The sequence below is a fragment of the Cladophialophora yegresii genome (genome assembly GCF_000585515.1).
Source record: "Cladophialophora yegresii CBS 114405 chromosome Unknown aczIN-supercont1.4, whole genome shotgun sequence".
In the NCBI taxonomy this organism is placed as follows: domain Eukaryota; kingdom Fungi; phylum Ascomycota; class Eurotiomycetes; order Chaetothyriales; family Herpotrichiellaceae; genus Cladophialophora; species Cladophialophora yegresii.
The window spans coordinates 3,126,508-3,148,288 of NW_006913048.1; the positions used below are offsets into that span (position 1 = coordinate 3,126,508).

General features: G+C 54.6%; 3 protein-coding genes across 3 annotated transcripts; 2 read left to right on the forward strand and 1 right to left on the reverse strand.

The window, feature by feature from the left end:
* Positions 1–875: 875 nt before the first annotated feature.
* A1O7_06478 (uncharacterized protein) lies at positions 876–3,427 on the reverse strand (the record flags this gene model as incomplete). The annotated part of the gene is made up of 5 exons (XM_007760480.1): positions 876–1,856; positions 1,904–2,155; positions 2,211–2,952; positions 3,012–3,140; positions 3,273–3,427. The coding sequence occupies 5 exons, from the start codon at positions 3,425–3,427 to the stop codon at positions 876–878; spliced, it is 2,259 nt and encodes a 752-aa protein (XP_007758670.1).
* A 10,847-nt stretch (positions 3,428–14,274) lies between these two features.
* A1O7_06479 (uncharacterized protein) lies at positions 14,275–15,119 on the forward strand (the record flags this gene model as incomplete). Its single annotated transcript, XM_007760481.1, has 2 exons — positions 14,275–14,448; positions 14,502–15,119. 2 exons carry the CDS (start codon positions 14,275–14,277, stop codon positions 15,117–15,119), a joined length of 792 nt encoding a protein of 263 aa, XP_007758671.1.
* A 1,135-nt stretch (positions 15,120–16,254) lies between these two features.
* A1O7_06480 (uncharacterized protein) lies at positions 16,255–17,358 on the forward strand (the record flags this gene model as incomplete). The annotated part of the gene is made up of 4 exons (XM_007760482.1): positions 16,255–16,334; positions 16,456–16,516; positions 16,667–17,100; positions 17,151–17,358. The coding sequence occupies 4 exons, from the start codon at positions 16,255–16,257 to the stop codon at positions 17,356–17,358; spliced, it is 783 nt and encodes a 260-aa protein (XP_007758672.1).
* Between the last annotated feature and the right edge of the window lie 4,423 nt (positions 17,359–21,781).

The window sequence follows — 21,781 nt, forward strand, 5'->3', positions numbered from 1 at the left end:
AGTACTCTGAGGCAATTTCGAGCCTTTCCAGGCCAGAGGCCAGGGCGGGTGTCTGTGCGGCAGACAGTGTTGAGATCGAGGCCGTGCCCCACCTTTACAATCGGAAGGGTCTGTGTAGTATGTGAGAAAGTATACCAGGCCAGGGCGTCCGTCACTTGGCGTGGGGTGAGAGGGGGCCCAAATCAGGGTCAGGAGAGGTGTGCGATCGAACCGGTGGGCAGCATGGAGCAATAATTGCGCTGTTCTGTCGCTTCGTGCGTCCGAGGGTTTTGGCTCTTTCTTTCGCTGCCTCTGTGAACTATGAGCAGACTGAGGCAGGCCGCAGCAAGGAGATGTGGATTGATCTGAAGGCGGGCTGTGGTGGACAATCGGTGAATCCAGCCACGATGTGGGTGTCGTGTGGCTTGAGAGCTATGTCACTTTCTTGGTGACGGTGGTTCAAAGAAAACGTATCTTATTCGCAACGCTACCTGTGCTCCTGTGAGCAGTTGTCCCGGGCTAGGAATGTGTCGAAACTGGGTGACTGATCACTGACCCTGGCCTGCACGCACTTCTGAATGCGCCCCGAAGCGAAAGTTGCAGGTTACGATGAAGTGGAAGCGCGGCCAATCATCAGCCGCACTGCGCACCTTGGCACCCAGTCACGTGGATCACCACCAACTTGGGCGTTGCTAAATGTGTCGAAATACATGACGGCCCAGAGGTGGGAGGAAGAGCACTAAGGGGTCACCTAACCATGGTCATAGTTTGTGCCATGGTGCCACATATGGTCGAGCAATTTCGCGCTGCGCTGTACTGTACTGTGTAGAGATATACCTTTAATCGCCCAAGCTGCCTGAGGCGGCATGTCAATATCACCTCATACCTATCCATGCTCAAAATAGTTCGTTCATAATCCTTGCGAATTCTGGCTCATTACCAAAGGCATTGAATCCCTCGGGCATGCCCACATCTCCGCTTGTCCCGACGTAATTGAAGGTATCGGCGCCAGGAGTCGAAGCACCGTATCCGCCGGCAAGCTCGAACAGACTGGACAACTCATTGGTGATCTGAAGCGCATCATCAGGGCTTACTCCAAGCTCCTGGCCTTGACCTCCATTGCCTTGGCTGGTGGAGCCATTTCCATAAGCCTGGTTGTAGTCGACCTTGTGTCCTGCCAGGCCGGCCATTGCCACAGCAGCGTCGGAGTGCGCATCCTGCTCGGCGTCATTCATGGTGCTCACTCCACGAGCCAGGAGACCGATCTTGTCACCCATGTCCTTTAGGCCTCTGATGGTCCTCCACAATCTTTTGGACACATGGGATTTGGTGCTGAAGCCCTTGACAATCTCAATCGCGGCGTAGAATTCCTGCCGGGTCTGTCCACAGAAAACAGCCGGAGCATGAGCCACAGACAAGAAAAGAACCGCCAGAGCCTGCACCAGGAAATAGTTATACAGCACTTGCTGAGTCTTGTAGATGTCCGAAATCTGGTTGACGGCTGTGAGTGTGTTGATGGTGTCCTTAGCCACGTCAATGACATTCTGAGCATAATGCCGATTCTCCATGATGCTGGTCGCCGAGTGGAGAATAGGTCGATAAATGGATATTCGTGCCTGGTTCTTGCGAAGGTACATCAGTAGTCGAAGTCGTCGCACTCCACGTCCCGGAATTTCAAGCTCGCGGGCCAGATCACGATTGTTGAACTGCAGCGAATCCGGTAACTGCGAATACCACTGCAGAATCTGGTAGTCAAGAAATCCAATCTCGTCCTTCTTCGTGTTCTGTCCAGCCTCGTAGGCAAGGTTGTGATACCAGACCTTCGTCGCAATTTGATTGTATTTTGTGATATGTCTCAGGTACGGATGGCCCTCGTCCTGCGCAATCAATTAGCAGAGATACCATTATCGGCTATAACACTTACTGGCTCGGGCAGAGCGGGATCCAGATCCGCGTCCTGCAGCGCAAAAGGCATTCCTGTGCCGAAGCTCCAGCGCCTGTCCAGCGCGTAGACTGTCCAGAAGATGCGGATTGCTTGCTGGTACTCGGCTTCATTGGTGAAAGATTTGACGAGCGAGTCTTTCCGGTGTAAGCCCATCTCAATGCACATGCGCGCGGCGATGCCGATGAACCGCCAGGCCTGTGCTTCTTCATCTTTTTGGAAGTAGAAAGTGGCCTACCGAAGTAGTCAGTGGCGAACATGTTAGCGCTTGAAAAACTGTTGATCTTACAGTCAAAACAGTCAAGACCACTGACTTGATATCGATGGCAGTTACAAGCTTGAGGTCAGTGGCTGGCTTTGCGGCGTCAAAGAACCTCTGGCCCAATTCACTGCGGCCATGGCCTTCGACTGTCAAGGTGACGGCCACGACCAGCTTGAGAACCGTAGTCTCCTCATCGTCAAAAGTATCAGCACCGGGCAGACTAGGCTGACCCAGGCCCGTCCGCAGAGATGCGCCAATAAACTTGTACAGCGAACTGGCCTGTTTGAGGACCTTGTCAATGTCAATCACGGGATACATGATTCCAATCTCTTCTTCGTAGACATGGCACAAGCGGACCACTTCGGAATGGTCAATCAACCACAGTGGATCTTTGCTAGGATGCGCCGGCAGCATCATGACCGGTGATGCAGCTCGGCTTCTTTCACGCGACATGAGGCCGTCATCCGCCACATTCTGAGTTATCCCCATGGTTTGCAGGGAGGATTTGGCCACATCCAATCCATATACGGTACTTGTTGGACCATGAAACTGTGGCAACGCCTTGGGTTGAGCTCTCTTGGGTGAGATGAGCGGAGGTAGCGTGCGCGATACGGACACTGATCGATTTGAGCCATCGTGGGAGAACTGCGGGTCGATGGACGCTGTGTAGCCGATGTCGGATCTGCTTCGAAGCTCATTGAGGCTCGCATAAAGGTCATTGACTTGTTCCTGAAGGGCGGAAATGTGCTCGCGCATCTGATTGAACTCGCTACGGCCACGGTCAGCAAGCCAGCCGCAATTCCCGGGTTGTCATGTCGGGCTACTTACGCTGAGTCCTTGAGCGAGTTGGTGCAGCAATTTGGCGCATAGACACACTCCAGGTTCAAGTTGCCGCATCGCTGGCACGGTGTGTTCCCATTGCATTTGATCTTGCGTCTGTGCAGCCGACATGTCAGCCTCGACTCACAACTGTCTCGAGGCTCGAGACTGGTAGAGGGGCTCACCGCTTGCACTCGTTGCTATTGCAGCACAATAATCATGTCAGCTCGGTGGCCTCGGTCTGGTTCTGTATTGCCATCTCATGCCTACCATGCTATAGAGATGTATCTATTCCTCTTGGATCGCGTATGTGTTTGCTTGTCCAAGCTGGACTCTGCCTCGGCCTTGCGCTTCTCGCCATGTCCGTTGGTTTGGGGAGGGGAGGCATCTGAGCCGGTGCCAGTGCCAGGGACGCTGGACACCATGGCGCAGATTCGGTGTCGGAGAGGGAACAGACGGTGGACTGATCGAGTGTGGAGATATTTCCGCGTTGACGATGAGGCGAGGCTGTTGCAGCTGATGAGGATGCGGAAATAAGAAACAAGAGGGGAAAGCGAGCTGTGTGGGAAACCACAAGGAAGCCCGCGCCGGGGAACGCGACTTCTTCCGGGGCATGGGGAAGAACCCGGGGCGGCACAGCGACCGATTTAGGTACCGATACCGCCTAAACTTTTGGTTACATCGGCGAGTGTTTCCCCGGCCTGGGGCCGAGGGGCTCTCTTAATACAGTCCAGGATCCCGGGGTACTGTAGCTCATGGTAGCCCAGGTATCACCCTGCTTCCCAGGCTAACACCACTAATACGCAAGACAAGAGAGACCAACGCGTTGACACTCGAAACAAGCCAGCATTCTACTTTTAACACCTCAGCAATTCAAGCGAAGGACACGAAGAGTGTGCCAGTGCGCTACTCACATAAAAAGGCCCCTTCTCGCACGCTAGGAGTAGGATGCTTCTTCCTTTCCAACAGTGCGAGTAGTCGACGTCTAAAGGACTGTCTCTATATACCGAGCTCTTGCTATCGACAAGCTACCGACAAGCATCTATCTTGTTTAACGATTCCACCCCCAGACTCTCTGACAGTTCGGCAGTAAGCCTCCTCCGCACCACATACAATCCCTCGCGTGCTGGCTCTTATCGTCATGGTTCGTGACAATAACCCCTGAGTTCCGCTACGAAACAGCGATATCCCGTCTTTTTGCTGTAAGCAGCGGATCGTGGGGTCCTTCCTGACACAGAGTCTTCTTCAAGACAGAACACAGATAGCTCGACAGAAATCTGTGAATTGCGCATTCGCTCGCTCTGTTCAACAGCACTCTTCTGATTCCCACCCACCAATATCTTGACCGGGGTTATTCTCGTATCTTGACAGGTTAGTTGATCGGCGGTGTACCACAGTATCTGCATTTCTGCCTTTGCTCCGCCGCGGAATATACCTAGGTACAGTTTTGAGGTTGGGCTTGGGTCCTCCGCTCGGCAGAGCAGCGGGGCATGAAAGTTGGGACGGGAAGGTCCGAGCCGGTCCGAATGGATTGTGACGCAGGCTTAGGCTGTCGCAGTTGAGACGGTGATCTCGATCTTATCTCACAGCAGCCTTCCCAAAGCATCAAGTCAATCGTGTCTTCTCTCAACAGCGGACCAGAATACCTCGAGAAAGATAGGAGAGGGTATTGCTTAAATGTCCCGCAGGGAGGATAGCCCCCGACCGGACGGTTCCCTAAGGGATAATCGGGCAGCAAGCAGGCGGCACAACGACGGTGAAAAGGAGATGGTCTTGCAACAAGAGAAGTCTGAAACTCAACCAAGTCTTAAGCCGCGCAGCATCGCCCACAATCTAAAGCAGGGAGACGCTACGAGGTATAAAAACCAATATATACCAACAGCCACCAAGGCTAACGAGAGGAGGACTCGGGCTTTACCGCAGGGGAGGTGAGAGTCCCAGTCTACCACCCTCACGGCAGGACAAACCTCGTACTCGATCCTCTTCCGATCATGGAGCTGTTCATGCTACCGGTGGTTCAATAGAGGATCATACTGAGAAGGTAGAGAAGATACGTGGCAGAAATCCCTCTGGAACCGGTGATAGCAGAACACTGATTGTCCGGGTCCGAGAAGAACAGACAATTCCGGCTGCTTTGCGGAAGAGCAAGATCCATACTCGGGCCTCTTCTGAGCGTGGACTTGCTCGTGGCACAGGTGGTGCAAAGGACGGTGATGATACCAGGGAGCAAGAAACACAACTTATCCGAGGAAGCTCTAGAATAACTGACAACAGGAAACGGGCTGCTCAGCAGCGGGAAGAGTACGCTCCTAGAGAGTCTTCACGACATTACAGGTCTTCCGCTCCACCCTCTTCTATGCCAAGAACTTACGGGACCGTGCGCCCTCCGACCTCGCACGACCGTTCTACAAATACAGTAGGCGACCAAGAGTGCACTCGGAGATCCAGGGACATGGGCCAAGGATGGCCCGGGGACCATCAGAAAGCTACGAATTTGGTCGCGTGGAAGGGCAGACTATGAGACTGCGCAGTCCGATGACTCGTACAACATGAGCGGAACGCCGGTCAGCATCTTGCAATGGACGTTCATCGAACGTAGCATGACCTAGACTGTCGGTAAACTCGGTTTAAGAGCCAATGCCCAACTCGGCAAATGGCATGGAGACAAAGTATGCCACATTGCGTCGGTCGTCGACGTCGTGCAATCCGCAGCTATCAAGGGGCTGGTGATGGAACTCGAATTTGAGAACTCTTTTGGTGCCGACGCGCAAATTCAAAGGGTCAACCCTAAGCAGATAGTCGGGGAGCCCACACCCGAAAACAGGAAAAGTACTAGGGACATCAATCTCGGAGTTCAAGCTGGACAGCCTCCATTTGGAACTGTCAGTGCTGCCATGGGAAGGGGGGACGAACGCACTTACGATGTGGTGCGTCACCGAATACTAACGACGACTTCTGTAGGGTCTACTGTGACTTCAAAACTTCTGGAGAATCCGAATTTATTGGGAGGCATTGCTCATCAGTTTACAGTACAGGTTGTGTGCAAAGACACAAAGATACTTCGAGTCCGGTGCCGTCTCATTCCCAAACTCAAGGTCTTGAAGCCTAATCTTACTTTTGACGGAAGGTGGAAGAACCTAAACATGACACGGATGAAGTCGACGCAGGGAGCTTTCTCGGCATGGGAAGGTAGCGACTGGGAGAAGAGGGACTATAGTGCCGGACTATAGTGCCGGACTATAGTGCCGGACTATAGTGCCTTTGATTCTAAGTAAGTGCTTCGTTCAATGTCTGATGGACGGTGAATGTCTAACATACCTATTTTAGTAAAACTTACTGGTGATGACCACGTTATTACGAAGCAGGTCATGAACAAGTCCGCGCCAAGAACCAAGGAAGGAAATACTACACTAAGTGGCTATGTACAATCCTCGATGCATAGCTGAACCTCGACACGTTCATGTACACACGCAGAGCACATAGCACACACCTAGACATTGTGGTATAACATCCCTTCTCCTCTCGGGGGCGACGCACCTTCGTCTCGTCCCACATATCCAATTGTCGATGACCCTGGAGACTGATCTTAGAAAACAGCCACGTTCGACTCTCCGCATTGCTCCACGAGCAAGCTATCGAGCTAGATTGCGTCTTCTTGATTCTTTTTGACATGTCTCTTCGTGCGTGCCATCTTTCCATTCCTCACACCGCCCTGAAAATGCCGCCCCCCCTACCCGCGCCGACGCCATTCCAGGCAGTGCTTGTTGTCTTCCTCGCTCACGCCTACCGTATATTGCCACGTCTCGAAGATCGTTGGCCTTGACGCCTTCCCCTCTACATTAAACTTCGTCGGGTGTTCCTTTTTGAGACGCTGTTCGAATAGATACTGCACTTGCGAGCTCGTATATTTGCTGGCCCTCAGAGGACATGCAACCAAGGAACGAGCAATTTTAAGGCCGACCACGGCCATATCCCAAGTCGTCTTGGCTATCGTGCCGTTATGGAGCACGATTTTCCAAAGACCGTTGTGGAGAACCCCCATATTTGGGCGTTCTACGGCCGAGAAAAAGATGCTGGGCCACAGGCGGCCTGAAAGTCGGAACTTGGCTTCCGCAAGTCCTCAAACCCGCTGCGACGCCATTCGACTCGACTCGCATTCAACCCCTCTTTGTCACGGCGGCGGAACGACCAACTACCACAATCGTTAAGGCTTGCGGGATTGCCAAACTTCCCGACGTCGCCCCTTCTACCTGAACTCAATACCTCGTATGGTACAGTCCTCTAAGTGCAAGTATCGAGAAAGACCGCCGCACGAGTGGGGGACGGTAATCAGCACTGTGTGCGCGATCGTTCGAGCACATGGAGCAAGACATCTGTTTCGATATGCATCAACGTCTTTTGAGTTTTCCAAGACACGCAAAGGTTGCCACCCCGTCCTGCCGCACCTCCAGGGATCCTGAATGCAGCCAGGCGGGACGAGCTGAAATACCCTTGACGCACGTGCAAGGTTCGTTCTCCCACGGTTCGCGAACAGTACTCGTACAGAATGTACCATGTTCTATACCGCTGGATGGTTTTGGCCTAGGGGTGGGGCCTGCAGGCACACCTGTGAAGGAGTTGAGCGTTCGTCGAGCCCTACCGGCATGCAAGACCAGAACATGGCGAGATTGGTTGACCTTCCGTTATCGCTTTTTGATTTCACGCGGGCGGTTATTCTTCGTGAAAACCCAGCCCCCCATTTAGTGGAAACGCCACTATCACCAAGAGCTTGGGACCCTCCAAGGCTGCATGAAGGCATATTAGCAGCATAGTCCCATGGCGACGTTTCGAGTCGGGGGTCAAACTATTGCCGGTGAATGGGAGGATCACTTGGCTTGATGAGTATTCCGCCGACTGGGGATGTTAATTACTCATTCAAATCCCCAGCGGGTGGAGTGTGTGGTAAGGCGACTTGATGAGAGACCGTGTCTGCGCATCGCAAAATCCCCCTGCCACCTTGAGAAGGGCTCCGTGGCTTCCACAACCCCTTTTCCAATGCACCACATGCGGACGACATGTGGCACAATGCACTGTCTCAACGATGAAACTCCCAGCTTGTGCCAACTGTGCCTCGCTCCCAGCGGCTATATGCTTAGCAGGATTCTCCCAACAGGCCAAGGGGGTGTCTCTCGGGAATACGAATAGCCACGATGGGATGTGCAGACACATCCCCGACGAAGAGCTTGGGGCTCCGCCAGAAGTAGTAGGGGGCGTTCTCGCGGTAACAAAACAACCAGCCCATCAGTAGGATTGATCTGCGCCAAGCCTGAACCAATATGCCTACCGAGTCGTCAAAGAGCTTGGTACAGCTCGGTGATCAATCTCCCAGTCGAGTCGGGCGTAAGCCACCATACTGGAGCCGTCCAATCTCTCGATCCTCGGAATCCGGGACAGTCATCCTGATTGTCAGCGTGTCTGGAGTGCTGCAGGTCCCGTACGGATCAGTAGAATATCTGTCACCAATAAAGGGGTTTCGAAAGACCAGAAGCATCTGGTTCAATGCAGGATCACCAAACCTGACGCCCGCATCCTTTCCACGTTGGACACGCTCCCAGACCCAGGGGTGAGGCATTGTGATGCGTTTCTCCGTCGAACCACTTCGGCGACCAACCAGAAATGATCGACTCCTGCAGCGTATTGATCCTTTCTTGGTGCGGACGGACTTGTGCAACGGAGGGTTGGGACAGGACGATTCCAGCTAAGGCGGCACCCAAACTCCTGGATTTCATGGAGTCGGTGCCTGCCCGAAGCTGACATAAGGCCTGCCAGGACAAGGATGGTAAGGATGGCAAGGACTTTTGCTGATCCCCAACGCTCACAGTATTGCAACCCTCTGGCATCCGGGCCGTTGGGGGTGTCCAGGGAGCGCGATCAACCACGCATTACGTTCGAAGGATCATTTGGAGTATGACCCGGGGAATACGCGGCCAACAAGCAGGCCGCATTCCTCGATCTAGCTCTACGATGAGCTGTTCTCCTTTGCTCTCGATGCACCGCACAGGGCAGTAGGACTTGCGAACCAGGCAGACATTGCGGGACTTCTAGCCTGGCGTTCGCTCATGTCGCACGTTCCAGGTCCGGGCAGTCTGCATGCGTGGCAAGTCGTGAGACAAGCAGCTCGACCTCTTCGCCCTGACTAGTGGGTGCGTCTGTAGCAGAAATACCAGAGGGTCCCAAACGACGTGATTGGAGAGTCGTCGGAGTCACTTTCCAGCAGGTCGATCGGTAATTGATGACCACAGGCACTCGTAGGATGCTTCAACGTGTTACCTGGATTCCCGGGTTTTCCTGGGAGAAGGACCTACGGCCCCACGACGAGGTGCACACCACACTCCATATACATACCTTCTAAGGCTGTGAACGGGTCCCACTGCAAGTCTGAGTAAACCGAGAGAAGACGTCGTTCCGGATAGATCAAGTGGTGGTTGTGGTCTGGAGCAAGATAGCTTACAAGCCTCTACTCCGTAGACTGCCTGAGGTACTTGCCAACAAGAAGGAAGACAACCCGCGAGGGTCCTTATCGTCACCTCGTATTCGACGACTGCCGGGCGCCCTATCACATCTTACCTCGTACGGCTGTGAACGCCCCCTCGTCCTGGAAGTGATGGTTAGGGCGTCGAGCTGCAAGCTGCAACAAGGAGAGCTCTGGCCCCTTCAGAGACCTCGTCAATCAGGAAGCCCATGGTTATATTGCAGCCCCTTTGTATTAGAGTTTGGGGGACAGCGTTCTAGCATGGTCCATGTTTCTAGAACGCTGGGAAGTCAAGCTCAAGCCATCAAGGTTGTCCCTGGGCAGCCCCTGACAGTGCCGGCTCGGTACATGTTTTGTGTAGCGCTTTATTGTTGGCGTGTTGGGAGAGCTTGGGTGTCCCAAATTACCGGTCCTGCACACCTCGGGCGGGCGGAAGCAGAGGTGCATGCTGTTTGACCATGGCTCACCATGGTCGGCTAGGTAAAAGGCAGACGGGATTGGTGAGTGAGCAGCCTGATGCTTCTTACTGGCCTTAGGCAGACACGAACACGCGATTGACCAGGTCGGAGCCGTGCGTCCAATAGCCACGGACCGTTGAAGATATGTAAGCAAAGCAAGTCATATTAGAAGCGCCGCGGGTAGTGGAGATGGAAACACGGCTGGCAATTTTTTGATTGGGTCGTTCACAGGCGCAATTCTTCGAGCCCAGCCGGCGGTGGATTCATCAAAAGTCCAAAATGGCCCCATTCAAGAAGCCATCCCCTGGTACAAGTACCGACACTTCATTGGATGCTGACCTGCTGCATATCTCCACGCAACCACTGGACTTTGGCAAATGGAGGGCGATTATCCTGCTACCAAAAGAGGAATGTACTGTGACACTTGGAAGCTTCGCGGATGGTCGAGTAGGATCTCTGTCACCAATGAGGAGGGCCACGGCTCTATCAAAAGTCCTGGGCTTGCAAGAGAGAAGCCGAAGAGGAGATTTGCCGCCAAGCCACTGTCTGGTCGCCGTCTGGAAGTGTTCGTAGGGGAGGGCAACAACACTCGGCGGAGACCTGAGACGACCAAGCAAAATGTGCCTGTCCGATAAACGCTCGGAGTATGTGGACGCAAGAATACCCGCGTCGTCGACAGCCTCAGGATAATCAAAAATTGCGGGAGATTGCAAGTGAGCGCGGTGGATGGTAACCACGGCCAACCGCTATGAGGTTGTGGACAGTCGGTAATACCATGGGCAAACACCTTTGATTATTTTTGGGATGCCTTTGTCATCGGTGTCGAGGCCCACCAAGGTGATGCAGGGTGGGCGATCATAAAGCTTGTCGCGCGCTGGGCTGCAGCCACACCAGCCCAAGCCCGAGGCGCCGCTCGCCTCGCCCACGACTTCTGTAACCGGACTAGTAGCACGCAGGAGTCAAAGGTCCAACCAGTGGCTGACTCCACCACCTGGTTGTTTTAGGTACTGTGTTACTGGGCGTCCCTAGGGCTGAGAGCTAACATGCAGCATCGGAAACCTGGCATGGCAATTGGCGGAAAGCGAAATGAAGTTCTGCCTTGCTCGATCTGGAAGTCGGGTGGCAGGGATCGCTTGTGGTGCCGGCCTTACTCCATCAATTACATTACTGTACGCTCTCGCGGCCGTACCGAGTATACCTGAGGCCAATCCGCCCAAGAAACGTTCCGTCGGTTGTCCCGCCACGCCGCGAGAGATTAGCCCTGCCATGCTACCGAAGCCACTCAGCGGGAGCGATGTCCAGCGCTCTCGCACCGTTGTTCAGGCGGTGGCTAAACCACCAGAGGAAAGTCGGCCGTTGTAATAATTCACAGGAGTCCTTGATTTCAAATAACACAAATTGGATTCTCGCGATGCCGCTATTGCTTCTTTAGAAGTCGCTGCTCTGGAGGCTATTGAACCAAGGGAAGGTGACTCGACGTGCCATCCCGATTATCCAGTACGTCCAAACAGTGCATGCGGCCAGACTTGCGGTAGATATCAGGTCCACATGAGCTGACCACCCTACAGGGCGGTACTGATGACTTGGTCCTTGCCCAGCACCCTCATGTAACGCTGAAGAATCTGGAGATTGTACTTTTGCAACCAGGCATCCAGCTTGCCCACCCTCCAGGCAGTCCAGCTCTTCGGTAGCCAGTCAAGGAGCTTCCACCCAGAGCCCGGTAGGGAATAATCGACATCCACCATTGACCGTTTACCTAACCATTGCCTTGGGGTTAGTGATTGCTTGTTTGAGGAGTGTGATCGCTTGAGCGGATCAGGGTGATGAGGGTGTGGGCTATTACTACGGTGCTCGTACACTCTGGACAGTTGCCGGTCTGACTTCCCGTCGAAAGTCAGTACCAGTACGCGTGGCCGAAAGAGAACGCCCACGATGAGAAATTTCCACTCACCTGGTCGGGAAGCAGCGTACCTGTGTTCAACAGATTGGAGGAATCTGTGCGGCCGCGTTACCAAAATGCTCACCATTTCTTACTGACCAAGGCATCCGGACGACTACTCCTAGGCGCGGGCGTATTGAAACAATGCTATCGCGCCAGAGTTTCCCGATGGCTCGTAACCCCAACACAGTACTTCGTACTCCGTACACAGCGAAGTATTCCAGCCATCCCCAAATAAGATGAAACTGCAGTGGCTGGCGCGGCGTATCCGCGGCTATATTTGGCAGTTGCGTGTTTGGCGCTGTCTGCCAGAACGTCGTTGTAAGGGAGGATACCTCTGCACTTCTGCAGCTCTCGGCGGTGCACGATCACCTATCATGATCGGTGACATATCATGTCGCTGGCCATGTCATGAGAAAGAGCGTCGCATGGGATGGCCTGATGTGAGGGGTCAGTGAGGCAGCCATGAGCAGCCACAATGAGCCAATCAAACGTCATCGGGAAAAGGTTGCATATGATTTTTGCAGGTCAAAGTCGCGAAATCTACTATCAATTAATTTTGCATCAATTGATTCGGTGCAAGTACGAGGCATTAATTGTGTCACATGGACAGGAGCTCTACTGGCTCCAGCTCTGGTAGAATCCGTTGGGTGAATAATTGTGCAATAAATAATGGCTCAATTGCTACCGCATTCGCAATCATTCTGCATGGGGAGAGCGGGTGCGGCGTCATTACCAGGTAGCCACGCACATCAGCGGCCGTGTACCAGGGAACATCACATTGCAATGATCCTCGGTAGATTTGGAAGAGCTAGAAACGGCAGGTGCCCTACAGAGGCTCCCGGAGTTGATGTGATTACACAGTGCGGCCTGATAGCATTGCTCGAGCCCTACGGCACGTCTAGTCGGATAGCCGCGGATGTCACAGAGATGTGGAAAGATGCCGTCCACGTTCTGTCTATTTGTGGGGGCTGAAACGCCGGCCAGGCACCATAACAGCAAGGCAGGTAGCAGGTATTCAACAGGGTGATTATGGAATAGCCACTCCATTCGATCGGGGAAGCAAATCGGAATTCCAGTTTGGTAGGTGCTATGGATCGACGCACGATTTCAAGAGGGATATTGCCGGATTGGTGCGCCAAGCTCGTTCTTTAGTAAGGACAGTGGGCCCTCGGGCACTTAAGTTAGGCGAATGGATCGAGGGTCCGAAAAGGTAAAGGGTTGCAGGGCGTCGAATTGTACTGAGGCACACTGGGGCTGGCAGCAGGGGCTGCCCAAACCAGGAAATAGAACGAGCACAAATTGATTAAACAACTCAACCGGAATCTGAGCGGGAGCACCATCACGTCCCCATCGGGCAGAGAGGAGGGTGGACGCAACCAACACGAGATCGAAGGGACTCGCGGCAGTACGAAGTACGCGGCAAGTCATACCTCAAAATTTGAAGCAGGTTGCATACTGTGTAGGTGGTGTAGGTACTGGGGGAGGTGAGGCAGCGGTGTTGTGCGTGCGTATTCTCCTACTTGGGGCATGCCCAACGAAGCCGCCAGGGCGTGTGGAACCGCCCACAATGGGGACCTGGGCAGCGGCGGGCGGACAAAGTCGGGAGGCTTCGAGTGGCCGTTTTGACACTGGACTTCACCGACATTCAATTCAGCGAGATCTCAAGCAGCAAGGCGCCTAACGTGTTTGTAGTTAGACTGGTAGCAGGGGCGCAGCGCCTTACGACGTTGCAGTGCGCTCACAAGATGTTCCCGAAGTTATTTCCGTCTCCTCTCGCCGGCCGTCACTCGCCGCAGTCTCGCTCATCAGCTCCTCTTCCAACCAAGTGGATCAGGACCGCCGCAGCCACCCCTGCCCCTCAAGCCATTACCGGGAGCGGTGACAAACATCCCTTGCTCGTTCTTCGACGTGCATGCTCCCCTGTCACTCCCGCGGCGCCGCCTGGCTGGAAGCTACATGGTTACCTGGCAGACAGAGGTAACAGGTAATTGATTCGAAGGCAAGTCCCTGGTGCTATCATGCACATGTGGCTCTAAACGCTCAAGAGGTGGAGTCGGACACACATCCACGGTTGAACTTTTGTGACCTCTCCCATGCTGTCACCACTATGCTCTCCTGGGGAAAGTCGTAATTAACGTTATAGCAAGGGACCTCGTTTGGGGCGTCCCATGGCTTCGTCCTGGGATTATATGATTGACTACAATCTTCCCTGATCGGATATCTTTTAAGTATCAACCACAACCCTCACCCTTCCTTCCGCTCCTCTTCGTACTTCCTCACAACATCAAGGTCGACAGATACTTACCAGCTCCCACTTACTTCCCTCATCGGCTACCCCGCCTCTCAACTTCGTTGACCACCATGCATCGAAGTCAAAGTTACTCCTACGGCCAGCCCGCCATGGCTGGTCACTCACGATATGCTTCGACACACGCCAGTAGCTCGGCCTTCAGTGCGTCGGCCAACCCCAATGAAGACTGGACAAAGATCTCCGACTTGGCCGAGAGACGGCGGATCCAGAATCGGATCGCTCAGGTACGTCCACTTCCTATCAGTGCTCGGAAGGCAGTTTCTAATGTGGTTGCTAGCGAAACTACCGCAAGAAGCTGAAGAGAAGACTCGAGGACTTGGAACGCCGCGCCGGATCCTCGTCTGCTTCTCCCGAACAACAACACTCAGAACTGGCCACGACACCGGCCAAGGAAATCTCGCAAAGGCAATCCCAAACGATGGTTCGCCAGCCGTCCAGGTCAAGCGCTTCACGCGACATCTCGAGAGCGTCGCCTGAGATTCTGCCTTTAGACAACCATTCCTCGCTTTTTGACACACCAGCCGGGCGCCACGTCTCCATGCACTCACAACCCGCATTCACATTCTCCTCATATCCTCCCACAACGGCATATCTCCAGTTCGAACACCAACATCACCCCACTTACGAAAGCGCCACGAGCTACTTCTCGAGTTATCCTTATCCCGCCGAAGTCTCGTCCTCGAGCCTGCCACCCACACTCCCGGCGATGCTCCCCACTGTCTACGGGAAGCAGGAACACCTGTTCGGCGACGACGACATGCTAAGTCCATTCAGCATGAACTATGCTTCTCTGGCCGGTCTTGAAATGCCCTCGAATCAAGCATATTCAGGGGCCACTTCACATGTAAATCCCACCACTTTCTTCTCCCGTTCATATTCCAGCCCACGCATCTGAGCAGCACAAGAAGGCATCTGGCGGCTCAATCCCAAGCATCGGCTCCATGACCGCATTACCAGCTCAAATGCTGACTTCATCTGGTTAGACACCACCGCTCACAGACCCATATTCAATGGATTCGGCACACAACTCGCCCAGCTACTTCGATGTACCGCTGACGCCCGTGTCGAGGACGGCGAGCCCGAACATTCATTTATTTGACATCGCCTGCAGCTGATCTCCGGTCGTTGACGCTCAACGCGTCTGAGATTCTACTTGACGGCACTTATTCATGTCTAGCGAGGGGGGCATTGTCACTGTTTATTTTACGATATACCATTGGCCAAGCGCCAATAGTGGAGGCACCTAGATCGCAGGGAAAGCCCTTCGATGGGCTGGCAAGGAAGGGCGCAGACTGCAAAAGCCAGTTCGGTGCTGTTTCGGCACACCACCTGTACAGTAGTCTTAGCGCGCAAACAGACGGGCAGGGCGGTGACATGGCAGCCACGTCGCCGGCGATGTTGGGGTCCGAAGGTGGAGGAGATCTTTGCAGACTACTGTGTTCAAGGACTGGTTTGTGGCAGAAAAGCAGAAAAGCGCTAAAGCGTGTGACCAAACAAATGTCTGATTGCCCTTCTCTCTCTTCCATGTGGCAGTGCCTTCCGCTCAAGCATTGAGGTCGGGCAGGTGTAGATACAGTAGCAGGCGTGTCGCCTGATGTTGAGGCGCTTTCAGCCCTGCGAGAGCTGAATGCGGCAGGTGATCCAGGCGACCTGTTAGGGTGGACGGGGAGCAGTGTGGATTGGAAAGCAGAAGGACGGCGCCACCGCAGGGCCAGCTCCTCGTCGGCTCCCCATGCGGTTTAGTCCCATGCCTTTGGACCCTCCGCCGAAATTCCTCACTGCAGGCAAGTCGGCGACCACCAGACACAAAGTTGCAAAATCACTCGAGAGGAACTGCCTTGCCGAGCTAATCGAAGTCGTCTTCGCGGGCTTCAAAACTCGTGGCAGCCTGCTCCCCGAAAGAGCTTGGATTACATGTCTACAGCGGCGAAGGCTCCTCTGCCCCTGAATAACACGGCGTGATAGAGTTTCTAGAATCAGGGCTGTTACAGGGACGACGCAGGAGCGATTCCTGCCGGTTCTTCTGCCGGATGGCGTGGGCGTCTTCCAAATCACAGTCACAGCCCATGAACCAGCTTGAGCAGCGGCAGGTGCTGTATGGACTGACTACGTAAGCGGTGGTTTTATTTTCCATCTCAGATTCCACTCACTGCCACCTGACCGCACTTGGTCATTGGAAGGTCTGCAGTGTGGCGCCATCCCTGGGGTACTTGCTAATTCCCATGGCGCAGTGGCTGGCACTGCAATCAATGGACCTCTAGCGACGACAGAGTTCGCGGCGGTCAATCCCAGGTACGGCAGCCTCCATGACCTGTCCGTGTCGCCGTCGCCGTCGCGGTCGTTGTGACCACTTGCACTTTTGCAGCTTTGCGTGATTTGAGATATTACAACGAGCTGGGAGGGCGTCGCACCATGTCCACACGCTGATTCGAGTGCATACAGTCCTATCTGGAAAGCAGTGGCGCCGGCGTCTGCTTCCGTGGCACCCTCGACATCGAAGCTCTCGGCGGCGCTGGGTTCGCTTCCCAACGTGACGCCGGACCAGACCAACACTGGGACTTGTCTCCATTCTCAGGAGTCGAAGTCTCGATCGATCCCTCACAATCCGACGGAAAGCTCTACACGCTGATTCTCAAGGACGAGATCCTACCTCGCGATCCAGACACCGGCCGTGAGCGGTCCACAATCTCTTGGGAATTTAACTTCACAGTGTCGAGATGTCGACCTGAAGCACCCAGCCGCTCCTCGCCCTCTGACACATCTGGCTTCTTCGTACCGTGGGACCGCTTTAAACCCACATTCCGTGGCAAAGGGTGCGACGATCCCAGGAGCCTGGACTTGAGCGACGTCAAGGGAGTCAGCATCATGATCAGAAGGTGGGCTGGTTGGCTAGATTCAGTGGCCCGTCACAGCTGACAGGGAGCAGCTTCTTCGGTTCCCAGCAAGGAGATTTCCGCTTGCGCATCCTTACCATTGTTGCAACCTCATCCCCAGAACTCCCAGAACTCGCTCCCGCGGTGGCGGGCAACCCACACGAACACGGTGGGGATGCCACGGGCCCTCGTCCGTCCCCTGACGAGACAAGAGGAGGTGAGCCTACCTATGTGGGAGGAGGCTTAGGGGGCAAAATATGAAGAGAAGTAGGTAACACGTCGTCACTTTGTCCAAATGTCGAACCTTTCTCCAGTCAATGGTCGTGACTCCGCCATCGGCCCCTTCCTATGGTGTGCAAGCAAACACGAGCCCAATAAGCCGTGCATTCATGTCCCTTGGGACCCTACCGTTTGGACACTTGGGTAGCGGTGACGAATTGGTCAATCTCCTCTTGTCATGAGAGATACGAAAGCGCCCTTCTCACTTGCCAATAGGGCTGGCGAAAAGACTACCGTCGTCAGTGCCGGGTGGCTGAGTAAGGTCATCATCTGTGTCCACTGCTCGATGCTCCCAAGCAAAAGGACATGTCCGCAAAGGGACGAGCTGAGTTGTCACAGCGCACTGCTTTGCCCACCCGGCTGCTTTGAGGTTTCTGCAACCAGTGAATGTCGCTGCGGTAAGGAGGCCTGGCTACGGTGTATGCATGCGGCTGTGTTACATGAGCTGTTCAGCCTTTTGCAACGCCATGACCGCCAACGCCCTCGCTGCTCGCTACCGGGAATGGTAACTCTTACTGGGAGCCAATAGGCTGACATGCTGCACTTGGCACAGCCCTACGTCTACGGTATGCGCGACGGTTCCGACGTCGTTCGGCGTCGTGTCGTCTTCTGACATTAAACGTTGCGATGTTCCCCGTGCGCTTTGGACCTTGCTGGACTTGGAAGGCTTCTGGTTACGGAGTTATCCTTCTAGCACTCCCGACCAGATACACTATCACCGAGGAAGAGGTCATACAACGCGGTCTTGGTTGCCTAGCTCCGCCTGCTTCGGAAGCCATGGAGATTACACCTTGCCGACCCCAGTACTGCGTCCTGTATGCGGATGCCCGTAAATACCCTATAAGGTTGGCTGTACATTTGTGTGCGTGCGCGCGTGTGTCAGTGAGGCGCATGGATCATCTGAGAAGGTCTCCCCGTCACGACACGGTACACTGGTCACATCCAGCATGAACGTGCCCCGAGGTCTGCATCCGCGGTCAACTGACAGTTCCATCCTGAGTTAGCAGGCGGTGTTCCAACCCAGTCGCGGCAGAGAGACCTCTGTCCACAATTAACTTGCACAATGACTAAACATCTGCAGCAGCACCGCGCGAGGCTCTAAGCCATCAGGACACTGCCTTACACAGTACGCAATGGCCGGAAGCGTTGGGTGCGTATAGCGCGCAAGGCTAGGCTAGACTCCGGGGGCATCTACATGCAGGTCGCTGTACTGGTGCACAGAACGTATTCGACCATTAGCCGGCACACGGCCGGCCAATCTATTCTCCCGACCCGCGGCCGATGCTGCAATCATACACGGCTAGGGCTGTTCTGTGCTGAACCCACACCATACGTTACGGTTCTGACAAGGGAAGGACCACTGATTACCCTTCGTTCACGGTATCCCCTCGTCCTGCTTGGTAGGACTATTTCTAGATCACCGCTACATACTCAATAGACACTACCGCGTTACGAGTAATCGAGCAAGCCGATGTATGCGTCGGCTCCTGAGGAACGAGCTACGAGTACGGGCAGGCACGGCCGCGAGCACCCTGATGCTCCCAGATCTCCAGACTGTATGCAGGTAGATTGAAAGAAGGCAAGCGCGAGGCATTATTGTCCGGATTACAATACTGGGCGGTCCAATTTCTAACATCGCCGAGGCAAGGCAGGCACAATGCCATGCCGGCCACATTCACCAACGAAACAACGATCGCGATGGGCGGGCAGGCACGCCTGAAGTCTGCCCGTCGGTCTGTCTGTGTCTCGGTTTCGGGAACAATTCTCTTGCGGAGGTTCTCGTATAAGGTGGCATCAACGTCATCGAAGGGAGGCCGTAGGACGCAGCCCTGCCACACGACAGAATGACTTGACGGCACTAGGCCTGTCAAGGCATGTGTCCCTATCTCCTGGGCCGTTGGTAAATCTCCGGACCTAACGGGTATGCGTATTAGTGAAGTGCTCTTGGACACCTGTTGCAACATCCACACACGTCGTTCAAGCACAATTTGTCACAGTGCGCGAGCTACTTTAGTCCGCAGGCCGCCTGTCTTCAGGAGGTTAACGCTACCGGCCACTCGCTCCGCTGCAGGGCAGCTCGTGCGAAACAACCGGACAGGTGCAAGGCCCAAGGAGACGACATTGGTGCAAGCGGCGGATGCGGCGCAGCGAGCGATGGCGCTAATGTCCTGTCCTCGGCTGCTATCACGGGGCCTTCCTTTTTTGATGACATTCACAGCCCAGCCCCGGGAAAATCACGTGTAGGGCAGGTGGCAGGGTGCTGCCGGTGGGGTGTCTGTAATCTCGTCGTCCCGGATGCTTGGGATTGGGCTTGGGCTTGGGGCCACGGAGAATGGCCTAGGGCCAAACTCCCAGGATCAGCGAATCAATCAGTGACCACTGACAAACGGTCAGCCCACTTCCTCTTCTGCTGAAGTTGGACACCACCTCGTACGGTATTCGTATGGATTGTGGGATCCGCATATAACTCTGTGGATGTCCTCTGGTCCAGCCCTTCCGTAGGGACGAATTCTCCTTTGGGAATGCGCCCTAAGTGCTGGGAGCCTCGGCGCCTCCGGGAACTGGCAGGCTGCGAGCGGCTACGGACGATCGTTTTTCGACTTCGGGACACCTCAATCCAGGGCGACTACATCGTCCTGTGTACTCGTACGAGTGGTGTGTATCCACGTGTACTGATCGCCCCTGGAGCCAGTCTATCATTTGTGATCCTAGCGATTGTCTGAAGGAGCGAGCAGATCAGCAACATAGCAGAGCACCACTGTGGGGTTCGAGGTACCAGTTGCAATCAAAAACGGCGGCCGAAGGGCCAAAGCCTCGGTCCACTCGCAACTGACCACGGGCGTTTAATGGCGTGGCGGATGCACTTGTGTCGCCATCCCTTGCAAGGACTAGCCACGACTAGGCGAGGTGGTGTGGAGTGTCGAACACTCCATCTCTCCTCGCGGGCAACCACCAATAGCATGCGCCTTTGGCCGGCACCCTTCTGCGACGTAAATCTCTCTTGGCGAGACGCTCAAGCATCTGACGTGTGCACTGAGAATGGACGTGCACTGGACCACGCAGCTCGGGGCAAAACATATAGGCGCCGAGCAGCAGTACCAGCAGAGGAGAGTTGACTCAGCAAGCGTGGCTTGAGATGACTGTAGTATTACTATGGATCGATGACAGCGTGCTCGTACACAGCACACTTTTCTTTCAACGTCAGTCCAGTCCTCCCAAGACATCTCTTTTCGAAGCAGCCTTGAAATTTACGCTGGATGCCTAGACATATGTTACGCGACGGAAAGTTTCCTTGACGAAGCTCTGGCGCTCGCCCTGGCACTCGCAGGTCGGCCCGCGTTGCCCTTCTCTGGAGGGACGCGGAAGTCTTCCCAAGGGGTCGTCGCCATGGAAAGCACCGCAATACATTCCTAAAGAGAGCAACGCAGCTGAGGCGTTCTAGTGGGTTGCCTTAGCACCGACGAGCAGGTTTTTCGCCCAGTTGTCCTTGCGAACGTACGTCATGGACAGCCGTATGAATATCACCCTGCTAGCCCTGCGAGTGGTATATGACACGGATTATGAGTTGTGAATGTGTGGCTACACAATTTATCTCTCCGAGCACTCGCGGTGATTGCTTCGCATCTCGCACCTTCGCGCCCGTGTTGCAGATCCAAGGCCGACTTGTTGCATTAGCACAGTGACACGAAAGCGAGTCCGAAACCCGAGACCGAGGGCTCTTCCTTGGCGTTTGATGCGATTGGACGCCTTAGGCGATAAAGCAGCAACACACCACGCTGGAAGTGGCACGGCTGCATCCGGGAAAGACCGGCCGGCAAGAGATGCCAGAGATCCAGAGCTTGCGGCCTGCCAATACCCCGGACTCTGAGAACAAATAGACAATCCCTGAGATGATGGGGTGTCCTGCGTGCCTACCTACCCAGGAATGTGATACGTTCCACGGATGAGTATCACCTCCTGCATCCGTGACTGATGTGGAATGCATCTTGTGAGCGATGTGTACGAAGGCCGGGGCCGCAGTTGCGGCCGAGAATTGACTCTCCAATTGTGCATTAGCCAACCTGGCACCCAGCTTGGCTTCTAGAACATTGGCTGCATGGCTCGTCCCCCAGAATTGTGCAGTCCATCCGGCCTCCGACGCGAGACCACAGACCCCAGACCAGGGGCACTTGAGATCGCTGATCTTAAAGTCCCAGAAGTCACGAGCTCAACAGAAGAAACCATCTATTGGCTCAGGGCCGACGATATGCATCGTTCAACTCGAACCGAGGGCCCGGTGCAGATGGCTACTGTAGCCTCGAGCCATGTCGGCTCCTACAGTATTTATTGGGCTTCGGATACGTGTGTGTGAGTGAATGGCCATTTTTCCTTCGGGAAGTTGATTTATTCCACTATCCTCCAACGA